Source organism: Bacillus rossius, chromosome 1, assembly GCF_032445375.1.
Source record: "Bacillus rossius redtenbacheri isolate Brsri chromosome 1, Brsri_v3, whole genome shotgun sequence".
Lineage (NCBI taxonomy): Eukaryota > Metazoa > Arthropoda > Insecta > Phasmatodea > Bacillidae > Bacillus > Bacillus rossius.
Window position 1 is genome coordinate 196,921,971 of NC_086330.1, and position 17,311 is coordinate 196,939,281.

At 38.0% G+C, this 17,311-nt stretch overlaps 2 protein-coding genes across 22 annotated transcripts in view; one reads left to right on the top strand and one right to left on the bottom strand.

The window, feature by feature from the left end:
- The window catches only part of LOC134527213 (serine/threonine-protein kinase dyf-5), a 407,519-nt gene that overhangs the window by 40,863 nt on the left and 349,345 nt on the right, over positions 1 to 17,311 (bottom strand). For all 20 annotated transcript variants that reach the window (XM_063359689.1, XM_063359690.1, XM_063359694.1 and 17 more), the window contains one exon: positions 10,062 to 10,152. In XM_063359689.1, the coding sequence (XP_063215759.1) occupies positions 10,062 to 10,152 (91 nt within the window). The remainder of the gene's footprint in view (positions 1 to 10,061; positions 10,153 to 17,311) is intronic.
- The window catches only part of LOC134527212 (uncharacterized), a 97,196-nt gene that overhangs the window by 30,225 nt on the left and 49,660 nt on the right, over positions 1 to 17,311 (top strand). The window lies entirely within an intron of this gene.

A 17,311-nucleotide genomic window follows, 5' to 3' on the forward strand; every position in this document is an offset into this window, starting at 1 on the left:
AAATTTTTAGGGAAATATATTATTTTTAAGTGGCGCCATTTAGTCCGTAAGATCCACTTTGTCCATAAAATACACTTAGTATATAAGAGCACTTAGTACACAAGAGCACTTAAACCATAAGAGAAATATTGTAACTTAGTCCATAAGAGAATTATGATACCTAGTTCATAAAGTCATGTGTAAACAATAAATAATCACGTGACTTAGTTTTTAAAGTTGTTTTGTATGGCCATGTTACCTAGTAAGTTCATCAGGTATTGTAAGTAGTTTAACTAAGTCAATTCTGGTACAGGGTAAGTATGTCAAATTTCAATCATTTCATACTCAGTGTTGGTTACGTACCCTGGCTCCGCCTTTTAGTGGGGGAGTATGTGCCGGAAATTAGGTATTTCGACACTTTTTTAAATTGTTATTATAATTTTAAATTATTTTTGGAAATTTTATTTTTCTTTATAATGTGGTTACAATTGGGTGATTTACACTTTGTTAGACTGGTGTACTCTACGTAGATAAAGTTTGTGCCAGTAGACTGAGGCAAATTTTCTCAGGGACCTATCTAATCTTTTGCAAATCTAAGACATCATTGGCAGCCCGTTTGACATTTCTCCCGCTTGCAGTCACGTCCCCGGCCTGTAACATTACTTCCCTGCAAGACTAAAACTGCATACAACAGCTCTGGACGAGTTTTTACCATTTCTCAAAGACAAGTTTACCATAGCTTTTACCATCACGCATACATCTTAGGTTCCCTCCTCGAAAGTTACAGCTAGGACACTCGTTCCCAGCGTCGTTGCGTTTTTTGTCCCCCCACCCCTCCCAGCTCCCTCTCGGTTCTGAGAATTTAGCCCAGGACTATTGACCTGACGTGATCCCCGCCAGGCAGTGAGCGACTCCAAGAACGACTTGCCATAAAAAAAAAAAATTGTGTGCAAGGATGGACCACACACGACATTTAGCAGCGGACATAGTAACTTCTTCTCTTGTAGCCAGCTCGTGAAGCTGACCCCGCGACATCTTGTGGCAACTCTGCTAACCTCACCGCTACCTTCCCCTGTAGGCCGCTAGAGCGCTGCACCTGACTGCAAAAGTCTCGGGCGAGTCGATTCTTTTTTATTTCAGCACCCCTTCAACAGGTAGCGCTAAATTCGGCCAGTGCTACCAACATTGAGATTTCAGTCAGAGTTTTTTTTGTGATTCCCACTCGGGGAACTTCGGAACCTTTTGGTCTGGACCCCTCAGTCTCCCCCTCCACTTTTGATTGAACATTTACTTTTAATTACGAGGGCGGCTCCTCGGCAGACACTTCGCGTCAGGATTCCAGACGGACTGTTTGTGATTACCAGCGGATCGACGAGATGCACTACAAGACTTCCATCCGACCCCAACCGACGATGTAGTCGACTAGACAAGGGATGCTATCCCCGTAAATTTTTTAAGTAGTTTAGTCAGTCTGTATAGTGCACGAGCTGCAGATCCGGTCTTGCTACAGTTCAGAAAATAGAAGCCAACTTCCCTGTCTGACAGGGTCCAAGGGCCGGACGCCGAATTGGCATTTTAACCACCCTTCTCAACAACACACAGGCGCCCTGGCATCATGTTCATGACTGATCTCCCGGAAGCGAAGCACCGACCTCTGGTGCAACTGTATTCATAAATTTTTTTTTGAACTTTCTTAAATTACGCCGACAGACGAAGCTCGTCATATAAACATCATTTCTGGACTTTAAGAATATATACTGGGATGGTTTAAACATATTTGTATTTTTTTATTGGTTTATGTATTTTTTTAATGAAACCTTTTTATAATCTAATTTAGGGCTGGCCCATATTTTTTTAATATATCTGAGAGCTATTTAATTAAGTAATTGAAATTGTATGTTAATACCTTTTATATCTGTTATAAATTTGACGTAATTATATTCAGACGGAATCACACCTTGTTTCTATTCATTTCTAATATCATTGTAAAACCTTAAAGATCCCCAGCACAATGGCTAAACAATTAAAGCGTGTCGGCCATGTTGTGACACCAAACAGTTTAAAAATTAACCTGCATAAATTAACATTATTGGATTTTCTATTTTGTATATAAGTTAAAATATAATTTTTATTTAGTTTTTGTATTTGCGGTTATTGAAACTTTTAAAACGTGCTCTATAAATAACCAAAAGATGGTGCAGCTAAAAACAATTGTCTTGAAGAGGGGCGAGAGATCAATTGATTGTTTAGATCGTCTCGTGCACTAAAGTGTGTGATCCATGGAGGAGGACGAATGGCGCGTTATAGGCCTACTGTGTTTGTTTACGTTTTATACTTGTTAACGATTCTTGAAAGTGATAAAAAATAATCATAATTGTGCCAAAAATTCCCTTGGATTACCATTTCAAAAACATTTTGCTTCAATTTAAATTTACTTTGTTTCTCCTAAATATTTGTCATTTTTAAACTTGCCCTTCTAAGGCTCACTCCCATTTAAACTTTGCCAAGCTGCTGGCAGTCCTTTCCCAGGCTCCCTCAGCACAGGATAACTGTGTCCAGCCGACCCTGCTGGACAGGCTTTAGTTCCCACCGTCCAGATCACTCCCTAGCGTGTTATCTAGTACCTCCTGATCCGTTCTGTCACGAACTCACGTTTTGTTCTATGCTTCGGCAAGCTTCTAAGGGTCGGCTTCCGACCTGAGACTCAGCTGCGGTAGGCGAGTTAGGTCAGGCCTCTCGGCCCAAGTTACACCCTGGCCAGGCACGTAGCCTCGGGCCGGAGCCCCGCTTTCCCACTGACTGTGCACCCCCCCCCCCCTTACACCACCCTCACTGTTCCTAGAAGTGCTCCTACCAAGGTCTTCCTTTTCGCAGCCATACCGCAAATGGTACCTCTCGGTGGTATCGTGAACTAAAGTTTAAATCTCAATTCTGTCTTTACCCGCCTGAGCGCGGCACATTCGCGCTTTCTGCGACCTATGTTTTGACCACAAGCCTGTCTACTTCCCCAGCCTCTCGTCTCGGAACGCCAGTGTCGCCCCTTTGGTGCTAGCTTATGTGCAGTGCCTCCAACGCGATCTCTTGTGGCGGTATCTGCAACCAACAGCATTTAGTTCCGTAACTCGCCACGAGAGTGCCCCCCGTCCCAGCCTGTTACTCAACTCTATGAGTTGCCCCTGGACTGCCGTCCACCTGCTATACATACATACCCCCCTTCCCCTGGTTGATGCCTAGGCCCCTAACTGACGGGGTACCAGCCAATCATAGCCCTGGATCCCCCCCTCTTCTTTGCCCCCAGGCGCCTTTCGGCATTTTAATGTACTGCGCTTCCCATGATGAAAGAAGTCATCCTTCTGTCTCGACCGAGCCCAGATCGTGTCATGGAACTTCGTCCGCAAATTATTTCGCTAGTTAAATTTTGTTTCCAGTGATCTCTCTAGTTGGCTACTTAGTATGTAGTCGCTTGTGATCCGGGAGTGTTCCTGAAAAATTGTATTTTCATTTATTATTTTAAGCAGTATTCGGTAGTGCCGGAAGTACATCATAGTTTTGCTCGACACCTGCGGTCGTGTCACATTTCCTGCATGGATTAATCTGCGAGTTGCAACCCACGATGGTGAGTAATAATTTACGCCTCATTCCACAATAGTTGAAAACTTCCAATATCCTAATTTTACACTGTGCTTCTGTGCAGTGGGTTTAAGTACCACCCCGGGCGTCTCCCAAGTACCAAATTCAACTACAGATGCAACCCTTTCTACCAGCGACCCTGCTACGGGCTTCTCTTTCATCTCGGCCACCATTGTTCTCCTTGACAACATGCGCCAGCCAACAGGACTATTAAATTAGTCTGTAATCACTGTTAAACATTGTTTTGTTTTGTTACAACAAAAATTGTAAATGACAGCAGTATCAAAATTGATCTTGTTTAGCATGATTAAATAATCATGTAATTTCAGAAATAATTTAATATAAGGGTACAAGTGGAGTTGGTATGGTTAAAATTCGATATTGTATCCTATTTTTTATAATGTATGTTAACTTCCGTTAGATCCCCGGCCGGGCTAGGATAAGTTGCAACATTTGGTAACTTAACGAGAGAGTAACTTCGTAATCACACGATTTCACTTATATTTAAATGATGTATAAACAAGTATAAAGTAAGACTGCATTGTAATAATGGAAATTCCTGTGTAACAAAAAGAGAGAGAAATAATTTGATCTGATATATATAATCCCATGTCAACAATAAAATGAATATACTTATAAACTAACACTGTAGTCTTTAAGATTTGTTTTGCCTTGTTGATCCTCAAACACTCAACCTGTTCTCCAGTGAATGCTCTAAATTCGTCTTGTTTCCGCTCGTGTCACCTCTGGGAGATGCTATGGTATTAGGTCTCGCTCCCAACTTTTGCTCAGTGCTTCCAAGCTTTTGCATTTAAGTACATATAGAAGCATGTAAGACACAAGTTGGTTTCATAATGTACATATATTAAAGAACCCCTGCGCAAACACAGTAACTATTATGTAAAATTTTCCTGATAACTGGAAAAGAATGGTCGTTGTATTCAAAGGTAGGATAATTTTTAATGTTAAAGTTAAATATTTTTACATTGATTACATTGGTGTTTTGAGCGGAAATTAAAAATCATACGTTGAACTGAAAGATACAATGGGTTTCTTTTATTTACATGCGCAAACAAGGTTAGTTAACACGTAATTTTAAATATTTTTATACTTAGGCCTAACCATAAAAGTCTGAAAAGACATCATTAAACTTGAACTTGACTGTGAGTCGTGAACGGCCGTGCCGAGTCTGAGCACTAATTAAAAACTCGACTCAAACTCAAAATTCGAGTACTCGCAGGTCTCTAGTAAGAGGTAATGTCAGAATAAATATTAGATCTCTATTTTAAAATACATTGTTTTATATGGAAAATATATCCACACAAAGCGTTTGTAATCTAATAGCGGAACCAAAAACAACATGCGACATTTACGCGAGTGTGATGATTATGCAATAAAAGAGGGTATATATTGAACTTATGAGAAGGTACCATTTCTACTTGTGTTTTTTTCCTTACATCTTACCTGTTTTATTACTATTCCTCATGATATTGTACTCTTAATACATAATTATTTTAGACATTAATAAGTTCTTCATACTTAGTTTGTGAAATGTGCATATAAAGGCGTGAATGTTTAAAAAAAACATACACATACACACACTCTCACACATACACATACTCACACTCTCTCACACATACACACACTCACACACACTCACACATACACACACTCACACACATACACACACTCACACACATACACACACTTACACACACTCACACATACAATCACACTCACACGCACACTTACACACTCACACACACACACAAATATATACAGAGAGAGAGAGATAGCGATAGCTACAGATTCAACAAGTAGAATTGATTTGAATGTGAGATTCAAATTTGAGAACAACTGTAATTAAGATTCTGCAAATACTGATTTTTCCAATCGAAACAAATTTCGAATCGAATATAAAATTATTTATGATTATTGAATAATTTTTTAAATCAAATTCAATTCAGTAAAAAAATTCATATACTTCTCAGGAGTCCGAGAAATATTTAAATAAGATTTTAAATTTCTTAAATATATGTAGTAATAATGACATTAACATAAATAAGTCATAGTTTGAGGTTAAGTTAAGTCTACTAACCTGTAGTTGTTTTAAGTTTCTGTGGACAATAGAAGCATTCTACCAAAAAAAACTAAAATTTTGTACTGTGGAATCATTACAACATGGTAGGAACTAAAAAAAGTAATACAAAACTCCCAACATTTGGCATTAGCTACACAATGTGTACATTTATAGAAGTACAGACAAATTAAGTAAATGCAAACAAAAAGAAAAGGGCCAAACGTATGTCAAACACATTATACATGTTTCATCATACTGTTAATATTACTTCTTGGCCTAAATATAAAATTACGAAAATGTAAACAAACGAGAGCATAGGTTATATCCATATTATTTTTCACATTTCTTCTGAATATTTAATGCCTCACGTTTACAGAAATGGCGTCGAGCATATCGTGAATCTTCGTGCCAAACTTCGCGCCAAATTTCATGTTTCATCAAAATGGTTTCAATTTTGCACAAAACTTTGATAAATTGTGTACAGCCAACTAGTATTTTTGGCACAATTTTAACTTTGAATTTTTTTCAAAAATTAAATAATGTCACCAGTCACTCTTTTGCTGCAAGAACTTAAACTTGTTCCTCCTACTGTACACTCCCATTCAACCTATGTCGGACATGTCGCCCCAAGTTTTCCCAGCCCTAGATCTGATTATTGCCGAGTCTTTTGCGAGTATGACTAAGTATTGTTTTATTCCCGCCTTGACGCACGAACATCGCCTGTAATTCGCCTCCGATCCGTGACGAGAACTGCTATGTTCTGCAAGCTCTCAGGGCAGGCTATTTCCAAGACCTCGCCCGACGTGAGCACTTCTGGGCATGATCTTGAATCATCTTCACCAACGTATAGTCACGCCTCCGGGTTCAGTAGAGCCTCTTTCCCACACACCCCAACTCTCCATGTTTTTCTGGGAACCCGGCTGAGAGCACTGACCGGCCACTAACCCCGGCCAGGGTTGGTGTGTCCCAAGGCCACGACTCCAACCTCAAAAATATACAGCTCATGCACCCTAGCGGTAGTGTTGCGAATCACTTCTCCTGGGGGTTTGAATGCCTGCTAATCGCCTGCCCTCTGGCATCTACCACAGCAACAAGTACCCAGTAATTCTTTCCCAGGCCACCAGAGCGCAGGCCTAGTCCACTCCATAAGGCACATGCTGCTAGCAGTCGCCTCGTGTGAGTCGACCTCTACTCAGTTCAGCCACATCTCAGTAGGTCGCATTGACATCGGCCAGTACCACCAACTTCGAGATATCAAAGTCAGCTTTCCTCGATAAGCCCCTCGATAATCTTCGGAACCTTTCGGTCCGAAAGCAGAGGCATCCCACCCTTTCTTTAACGTCGCCTTTTAATTACGAGTCTCTGCCGCCCCAAATTTACTGCGCGATACGATTCTGGACTGGCTACTTCGCATCTACGTCATCAGGACGCCTCTGTTTTTCTTTTAAGATGTGGTCAAATTGACTAGAGATGATTCCTACAACGGAAGAGTTTAGGCGTTAGTCAGTCCGTATAAATCTAGCTCGTAGAAATAATCATGTTATAGTCATCATAAATAATAAATTTTCTTTAAAATTATGAAATGTCCGCGACAGGTCCGTGTGCTCAACGCCCGGGCAGATCCTGGAAGACATCACTCTGTTTGGTGAGTTTCGACAACTTTTACTCCCCGACCATCATCGTGACTAGAAGGCAGTTTCTGGCTATTTCACCAACTGTCTGTGAATCAGTCCTGAACATATGTGTTTCAGATCTGTTCACAGACAGGGTATAAGTACCGGACCAGTTTGCAAGAACCGGACACATTCCAAGGACCAGATCAGTCTCCACGGGCCGGATGACTAAGGCCCTCTGACGTCCAGTCAGCTGGACTTAAAACCTTTTCGGAACAGTATTGAATCTCGACGTTGAACAAATTAAACAGCCAGCAATTTCTCATTATGACTTAAAAGATCCTGGGACTGCGACTCAGTTTATTGTTACGAATTTTATTTAAATTATGTTAAAGATATTGTAACGGCCTAAAATACTGTAGGATACCAGTGAAAGGTTTTTTTTTGTTTTTGATATAATAAAGAATAACTAGCCCGACGATCGGGACCAGCGGGACACGATGAGGAAATGACAAACACAGCAGGAAACTTTGAAGGACAGGTGAAGCGAGAGGTGCGGAAACAATGTTTGCGAATGATAGCATAACATGGTCGTGGAAACAAACAAGCTGGCGCGACCTTGGTCACAGCGCCGTGAAACTCGGTCATAAGCACAGGGAAGGAGGGGGAGTGTGTAATGACGTCAGAAGCGGCGCTGAAGCGGAACTGTTTATGTTATTAACAACAGGCGCAAACAGGGTCAGAAGGGGCTTCTTAAACCGGGAGATTTTATTCGAGAAGGGAGAGTCACAGAGTCAGTGGGTAGCCACGCTACTCCGCTGCCAGGACAACGATTGGTGAGTGACCAGCCACGATGCGACGATGGTTCAATACTAGACAGCAGCACAACGGCCTTTGGCTCATGTAGCTTGTAATAGTTGGTATCTCTCTCTCTCAATTTCAAAACTAAACATACTCACTTTAACAATCACTCTGTCGACATTATTAATAATTTAAAGTAAACCGTCATGTAACTTTGGATAAATTAGTCTGCAACAAATGGTAACAAGGGAAAGGCACATACGAATCACGAGACAAATGAGGTTAAGAATAAGCTCTAGGAACTGATTGACAGCACGGTTTATTTATTAATGACAGTATCCATGATAGGAATGACTATGATTCAGTAATTATGTGTTATTAATAGAAGGTTATAAATTGTACTTTTACTAAAGACCCAGAAAGTAGAGAATTGAATATGTGTTGAATAAACTGTTAGTTGACACTTCTGAAATAAACATGTTCTTGTGGAAACATTTACCCTTAACCTCTTTATTTAAAATGTTTTGCAAATAGGGACTCGTCACCCTACCTTAAGGACTGTTTAAGGAAAAACACGAGTGGTGGAACCGCCCCCAGAACCTGATACTAATGACAGGGCCGTCACGATATCAGGAACACAGACGATCCCGGTAGATTCACTTCCATTCCCTTTCCCCATCATCCTTCATGATTCATTTCACTATCAACTTTTCATGTACATATTCCCTACATTTCTATCTTTACGGTCGACGGCCGTAACAATATACGTATTTAATTGTCTAATAAGGACCGGCCCATTCTTTTAATAATATGATTTTAAATCCATGTTATATATATATTTTTTTGTTAATCCATTTATAAAATATAATCTGAAAATAATCAAGAGTAAAATAACAACAGAGATACTAATGTCTAGAGGAAATCATTATTTTGCCTCCTGAAACCATACATCCACTCGTTACCCCCAGTCATCAGGAGAGACTGACAATTGGTGAAATTTTGGTTTTTCAAGAATTTCACGATTCACTAAATTTTTAGGCTTCCTAATGACGCTATGTTATGGATAGTTGTGACAGCTAATACAACTAAACTTTTATAGGTTATTGTAAGTATCTAATGGTGATGAATAATTACAAAAATTATTCAATTTGAAACGTTGAATTGAATATACAATTATTCTATTCGAATTCAGAATTTTCAAGTACTCGCAGACCCCGAACTGTAATCTCATCCAGCACTAGTTTCAGGCAATTATGTAAAACGTAAATCAGAATGGCTGGGAAATGGAGCTGCATCCTCTGAGTCTGTCCGGTGTCTTGCCACTGTGCCACCTGCTATGAGGGTTGGAAGCATTTACAGGTTATAAAGCGGTACCAGGTAACCTATGGCAAACCATGAAAATTTGGGTAAGGCATGCTATATGAGTCGTTTAAAATGAAGTACACAAATTATTGAGATCCAAATAACCATATTATTTATTACTATTTTAAAGGGATTGAGCTTTCTTGAGCAACAGTATAAAGTTTCTTGCTTTGAATGGATAAATAATAGAAATTAATATAACATGAATTTTAAAGTATTGACTGCGAAGGTGGGGGAAGTACAATGAAAGGTTTAGGACCAAACTCATGCCAGAAAAACAGTTAACCAGATATGCCAGAGTACTGATGTAAATATAGTTGTAACAGTAATATCAAAGAAAAAAACACACATGAGTGTGTGATTTTCTTCAAGAAAATCATAATGGAAATGTACCCATGTAATGACAGGCTAGAAAATACTAGGTAGAATCATTAAAATGAAACTCTCAGCGAACTAAAATGCCAGCAGCACAGTAATGCAACCTGGCAGCCAGAATCCACCCATAAAAAATATGAATGTGAGTGGAATTGCTGAACCATGTAGGTAATATCCGATTGAAGAAAGACCATTCACCATTCTGGGATCATGATACTTACTTGGCAGCCCAGTCGGTGCGACCATGAGCTCCTGCGCTCGGGCGGCCGGACGGCACCCGTGTCCCCTTCGCGCTGTCCGTTGCCACGACAACTGCAAGCACAGTGCACCAGCTGCACAAGTGTACAACAGCAAAGCCATGGAACATATAATCAAAAACATTTTTACGCACAGAGAAGAAATTGTAGAACAGTTTTAAAAGTTATTGGTGGAAAAAAGATATTATTGTTTTATTATTATGAATTCTGTTTATTCACATAGATGGCATATCATTCCACAAATAATGACACTTAAATGTTTCATAATGCATATTTTGCCAAAAAAAAAAGTTTCATTTGACAGCTAAATAATGCACTTTTACAATATAATAATTAATAATAAGCATGATTAATTACTTGGAACAATAAGAATATACCTGCAAATATTTTTATTTTTAAAAAATGTACCAAAGTAATATGTAAAAACATGTTACCATCTAAAAAAAGTGCAATATTAAAAGAGTGAATTTTTTTGCTATCTATTAAGTCCATACATGTTGGTAAAAACTTAACTCAGTCATTTGATAATTACATTCATTGAATTTTATTTATTAAAAAAGTATGTTTTTGTGACTCAAGTTTTGATTAATAATGCTGACTAATTTCAATATTTTGTTGAATTTGGTGTCTTATGGTGTACTAGTTGCTTTTCGGTGTTATTTCAGTTTTATCGCAATGCACCATATAATTTTGTCCCTAGTTATTGATTACATTCAAACATTTCATACATTGCAAAATATTCTACTAAAGGAATTTTTCCATTTAAGTAATGATATTTAATAGCAATAAATAAATAAATTAAAAAATCAATAAATATATAGTCAAACCTGAGTGAGTGAGAACTGGGTAAGCGAGAAAACTCTAGAAGTGAGAAACAGAAACCTCTATAAGAGAATGTCACTTTTCACTCATGGACCTCTATATTATAACTGAGACTGCTACTTGCCTGTACCTCTATAAGCGACAGTCGAGCGTATTTAACATCTGCTATTTATGACTTATTCGTAAATTTCGTGGAACTAACATTGTTTTTTTCTTAAATTTGGAGGAACTTACATTGTTTTTGTATTGCATTCTATTTGAATGGCCAAATGTATCGACTTATTTGTCTAACTCACTACAGTTGACAAGTATCGATTGCGATTCAGCACATACGCATAATGTTAATACGTGAGTGCGGGAAATTATGAAATGAAATACAGAGTTAGTTTAGTTTACCAGAATCTACCTTTTAAAAAATTAAAATTTCAAAAGATTCTATAAAGTCTCAGTGCTCTAAGGGACACAGAAATATTAAGAGGAGTCGACTTTTCGAGTTTTCTGACATTGAAAAGTGCCTTTTAGAATGGATAAAACTAACCCTCGATAAGAACATTCCCATAGATGGGTATGATTAGAGGTACGTTAAAAGAGCATTTACAAACACCTTTTATAGCATTTATTTTGTGGTCTGTAGCATTTTGAAGCATTTATAAAATTACGAAAATAGCATTTTGTAACACATATACATTGAGAAAATTTTCATTTTGCAGCATCTATAAAATTAAGATATAAACATGATATACTATTTACAGGGGTCGAAAATGGTCACTTAACTCACTTACAGTCACTTATTTTGCATCAATAACTTTTTTGTCACTTTTTTTTTAAACAGTCACTTAATTTACTTTTTTTCGATATTGGTGCCCAAAATTTGCATTTCCGTTTATGAAAGTGACATTAATTAAAAGGCTTGAATTTGTGTTTTTGACCGTAATCAAGGTATTTGAAGTTTGCTATAACACGGATTGTGTTGAGATCGTTGTTTACATGCGTAAAAGCGTAAACAACAACTGAAGTCGAACTATCCACTAATCGATTCGCCCTACGTATCGATCTGCTGACGTGATGGCAGATAACCTAAGTTCGCGCCAGTGTGTTCTGTAGTTAGTCTGATTATGGTATTAAGTTAGTTTTGTCCTTAGGGATCTTGGCTAGCGATATGACTTGTGTCATGCTATACTATTATTTGAGATAAACAAGTAACCGGGAAATACAATCGTAGTGTTTTGATGTTTTCTTGTGTGGTGAAGATGGGGAAGTATTGTTTTCGTAGCGAGTGGCTAGAGAGGCGCGATGATAATGGATATATCATTAACGAGTGGGCAAAAAACGTAACGATACTGATGTTTTTTGTGCAGTTTGTTGTGTCACAATCAAACTATCAACCAAAGGGTATCAAGCACTATCTCAGCATGCTACTTGTGAGCGACATAAGTGAATGTCGGAATAAGTTGGCTCCTAGTCAGCTAAAATTCACGGTAGTTCGACCTTCATGTTCAGCTTCCACATCAAGTGAAGTGTCCTCAGAAAACCATGTTAAATGTCTTTACAGTGTACGAGATCGTGCAACAAGTGCAGAACTGAAATGGGTAATGAAATGTATTATTTCAAATTATTCAGCATCATCTTGTGGAGGAATAGCTGACGTTTTTAAAAGTATGTTTGGTGAGGGTGTGCCTGAGGACTTCAGCCTGAGCAGCACTAAATTTAGGTATCTACTAACAGATGCATTAAGCCCATATTTTTGCAATGTTATTTTGAAAGACATTGATGGTGCATACTATTCAGTATGCTACGACGAAACAACAAACCACACAGGTAGAAAGGAACTGCAAATTGCTATCAGGTACTGGTCTAAAACGAAGCTACAAGTTATCACTCACCATCTTGAAACCTTTTTTATTGGATCAGCTACAGGCGAAATACTAGTTGAGAAAATTAATTCTGCACTAGACAATGCTGAGTTACCTCGTCAGAAGATATTAATGTTAGGGAGTGATAATAGTGCTGAGAACAAATTGAAGAGTTTGCAAAGTGAAGAGCAGCAAAAAAGAAAGACTGCAGATGTACTTTTTGAGGAGGCAAATAAGAGATTAAAGAGGGCTGTAGAAAAGAAAGATATGCAGGAAATTGGATTGGCCCAGGCCATGTTGGAAGGTGTTAACAGAGTCAGAAAAGAAGCTGCAGAGAAGAAGCTTGAGGTTGATACTGTACAACACTCAGTGGAGAAAAGGAAATCTAAAATTATTTCTGACTATTTTTCAAAATACTCAAAAAATTAGATGTTTTGTGTTGATGGAGTGTTCTGACATAAGTTTGCTGATGTTCTAATGTTCTTAAATTGGACTAGATACAGTTTTGTAGTAGGCCTATGGTGTCTTCTTAGTTTTTATAATTCTTAGTTCATTTTATAAGACAATATAAAAATGTTAATCTTGACAGAATTTTCATGGAAACCACTTTTAAGTCACAGTTTACACAGTTGACTTCTCTTTCACCATCTTAGGTATGTGAATAATTTGTTTCTTTTAATTTTGTGCTACTGGTGCATAATTTGTAACTTGTGTGTTTTTAAATAGTTAATAGAATAACTGTCAGTATTTTATTAGATCCATATGTAACCTAACATTTTATTTTACTACAATCAGAATTTTTTGTAACATTTATTTCAGTTATATTTCAGGTCACCTTTTTAGTCACTTATTTTCCTGGAGATCACTTTTTTCTCACTTTTTCTATCACAAAGGTCACTTTTCTCACTTTTTTCCAGTGAATAAAGCACTTTGAGGCCTGTATTTATAGCTTGAAAAAAAATAGTTTTTAAATATACATTTTTTCCTGTGTACTGTCAGTCAACAGTTTACCCTTAACTATATGTCCACTCACTTTCATTACAGTACTATACCCACAATGTAAATATTATTAATCCTACTGGTTGAACTTTAACATAGCACAAGTCATATTTTCTGTCAGTTTCCTCCTCCTGTCGGTAAGCACAAGATTGTAGCTACTGAAAAACCTTTCAGCATCTACGCTGTTAACTGGTAACCAAAGAAATTTGATAGCTGCACAGCAAAATTCTTCACAGTTTGGTCGTATTGCCAACAAAATCTGAAGAACATCAACTTTGGCTCCTTCTTTAAGCTGTTTCACCAACTGCTCATGGAAATATAGGTAGCCTTCCATAAATTTCAAATCTACAGATTTGCATGCAGGCAGTATTGATCTGTTTGCATGAACAGATGCTTCATTAACCTGCACTATTTGTCCTGCAACAGCTGGGTTGAAGAGTTTGCCTGATGCCCTGTATAGATTGTTGGCTTCAAATGGACCCATGTGCAGTACAATCTTCATGTGTGCTTTTGTACAGGCATTTTTCAGCTTTTCAGTCATTTTTGCCTTTATCACTGTGTTGTTGCAACGAGACAAAAATGTTGCAGTATTTTCTGGGAAGAATCCTTTTGCTTGTCCCCCCAATGACAAATCTATTCTTTCAAGGTAGTCCCAAATGATATGACCACAAGGGTACTCAGAGCCTTCAAAAATAGTAATCAGTGTCATCAGAGGTTGACAGATTTCAGAAATGAATGTGATCTGTGTCTTTACCTGCATTTCCAGTTCTGGGGTTTGGAATGTTTCGCATACCAACAGACTACTTGTATTTTTATCTTCATACTGAGAAAGAAATTTTGTAAGAGGATCTAGGTAGGTATTTGTCAAGATAGAAAACACTCTTAAACCACGAATTCCATCTTGTGATGACTGGTTTTGGAAACCACACAGGAGGTAATTCAGGGTATTCTGACATCAGAAAGTTAATATACAAATTTTTTTAATTTTCAGCCATGAAGAAAGGACATTTTCCAGTTAACAACAAGCCTGTTAAGTTCTGGCAGTTCTGCCATAAAGACATCTCCAATGAGACTAATCTTGTGGGCCCAACATTTAAAATGTATCAAATGGTCTCCAACAAGAACTTTCAGAGCAGAGAAGCAGGTATTCATATACCGAGCTGAATCTGACACCAGACCAACAATGTGCTCATATGAAATGCCATTTTTCTGAACAGTATCTACTATGGCTTGACTACATGTTGTCCCTGTAGCTGTATTAAGAAAAGAACAACTGGCAAGAGGAACATTTGTTTTGCTGTACTGCTTACAGTTCTAAACAATACTGTAAAAACACATTGTCCTTGAATGTCAGTCGTTTCATCAGCAACTATTACAATGTCTTCTCCTTCAAATTCTTTGCAAAGTCTCTCTCTCATCTTCGCCACACTTCTCTACATAAACTCGTCTCAACTTGTTGCCCGCTGGCAAGTCACCAGATCCCTTAACATATTTTGACAAGTTTTCACACACTGCTGGATTATCTAATTTATGTAGTGGTATGTTTGCCTGAATGAATGTCTTCACAGTATCCATGACAAATTCTGATTTTTCCTGCTTGGCTTTCTTTGCATTTTCATTTATTTCAAACAAACTGGTTTGCCGCTTGCTGCACTGAAGGTCAATTTCAACAGATTTTTTTTTTTTTTGCTTTTACGCCCACCTGACTGACAGTGCTTGTTCATGTTATATTTCATTCCAACCTTATATTACATATCCCAAAAATTAAAATTCCCAATTCACTTACATAAAATTTTTCTTCTTTGTAGTCTCTCGCACAGTCTTTAATAGTTATTTTGGGTCGCCCCATATCTGGAGAAAATTATACCTACTTCCGCAAACACACAAAAAAAAAATGCAACAAAATGAACACAATGCACTGACTAGAGAAATGTCACAACATTTGTACATACAAAACTATGGTGATCTGATCTGAAAGCAGCCAAAACAGTGTGTGCGCAGCAAAATTAAAAATGCCTGCGATAGTAAACACCTCGAAACGGACAGTGTGAGCGCGCCGACCGTAAGTTGTGGCTCGCGTACGTACATGTAGTTTGAACTTCCAAAGCCAGATTAACGCGGCAGCACTTCAGATGTGCTGCGATCTGTTGTAGATATTCGAACTACATCTACGTAGGACGTCGATTAGTCGAATCACAGCTTTTGTTTGCGGCGAGCGGCGAGCTTGTGCCGTGCCGTGTTTATTGTGTTGTAATTTCTTGTTAGTAAACAACCCTCGGAAGCAAAAAAAAATAGCAAAATCGAAAGATGTTTAGTCTTGATTACAGCTGATTCGATAATGTTGCAAGCTAAATAGTTTTCAAACAAATAATATTGATATAATGTTTTCGCACTATGTTAGCGGGCATGGACGGGATTTTTTTTACTATACATTCGACAGTAAACGCGAATGTGCGACCAAAATTATACGACTGTGTTTGCCAACCCTGAATAACACATGTATTTGCCGTTAAAACATTAATGGTATACTTAATTTGTTAAGTCTTATTCTGAACATAATATTTTGTGCTAAAGTGTAGGGCCAATCGGCACTTCTTTTAATGATCTTCCAAGTTTTGTAAATCATCGCATATATTTCGCAAAAAAACAGAAATTTCGCATCTATTTAGCATTTATCGCAATTTCGATTTGAACGTACCATTAGTTATGATCCAAAATATATTTACAACGCGGATGAAACTGCTTTGTTCTTCAAGTGTCTTCCGGATAGAACATTCACATTTTAAGGCAAAAAAATTCCATGGATGAAAACCAAGTAAGGAACGTCTTACTATTCTTTCATGTGTAAAAATGACTAGTATGGGCAAACTTCCCCCTTTCATCATCGGGAAATCAAAGCGACCTAGATGTTTTAAAGGTGTCAAGACTCTACCTGTTGATTATGCCAGTAATACAAAACCTTGGATGACAAAGATATTATTTAAAGATTGGTTTAAATAAGTTAATAAGGAAATGAAGATAATACGAAAAAAAACTCATGCTTTTCATTGACAACTGTGCTGCTCATACGGACTTACCAGCACTTGAAAACGTAAAAGTCATGTTCTTGCCTGCCAATACCAACAGTAAACTTCAACCTTTAGATCAAGGTATCATTAACACATTCAACGCTTTTATCACAGAGAAGTCGTCAAAAATATTCTTACGTGCCTAGAAGAAAACAATAGCCCTGAGATTAACGTACTTCTAGTCATGAAATTTGCAAGGAGAGCATGGTACACAGTAAGTGACGTTACTATCGAAAACTGCTTCAAGAAAACTGGGTTTTCAATCAGTACAAATTAATAAGACTTTCTGCAAGAGGAAAATGAGGTTGAAGTTGGACCTAGCAACCAGAAATGGGCCAAGCTTGTGACTCACGAAACTACTCGTAATATGTTAACGCCAACTTTTGAAGACTTCATAAAGATTGACGATGTGGCTACCACCAGAGAATACACCAATGACGATATCGTTCAGAATTGTGTGAGCATGTGTGCT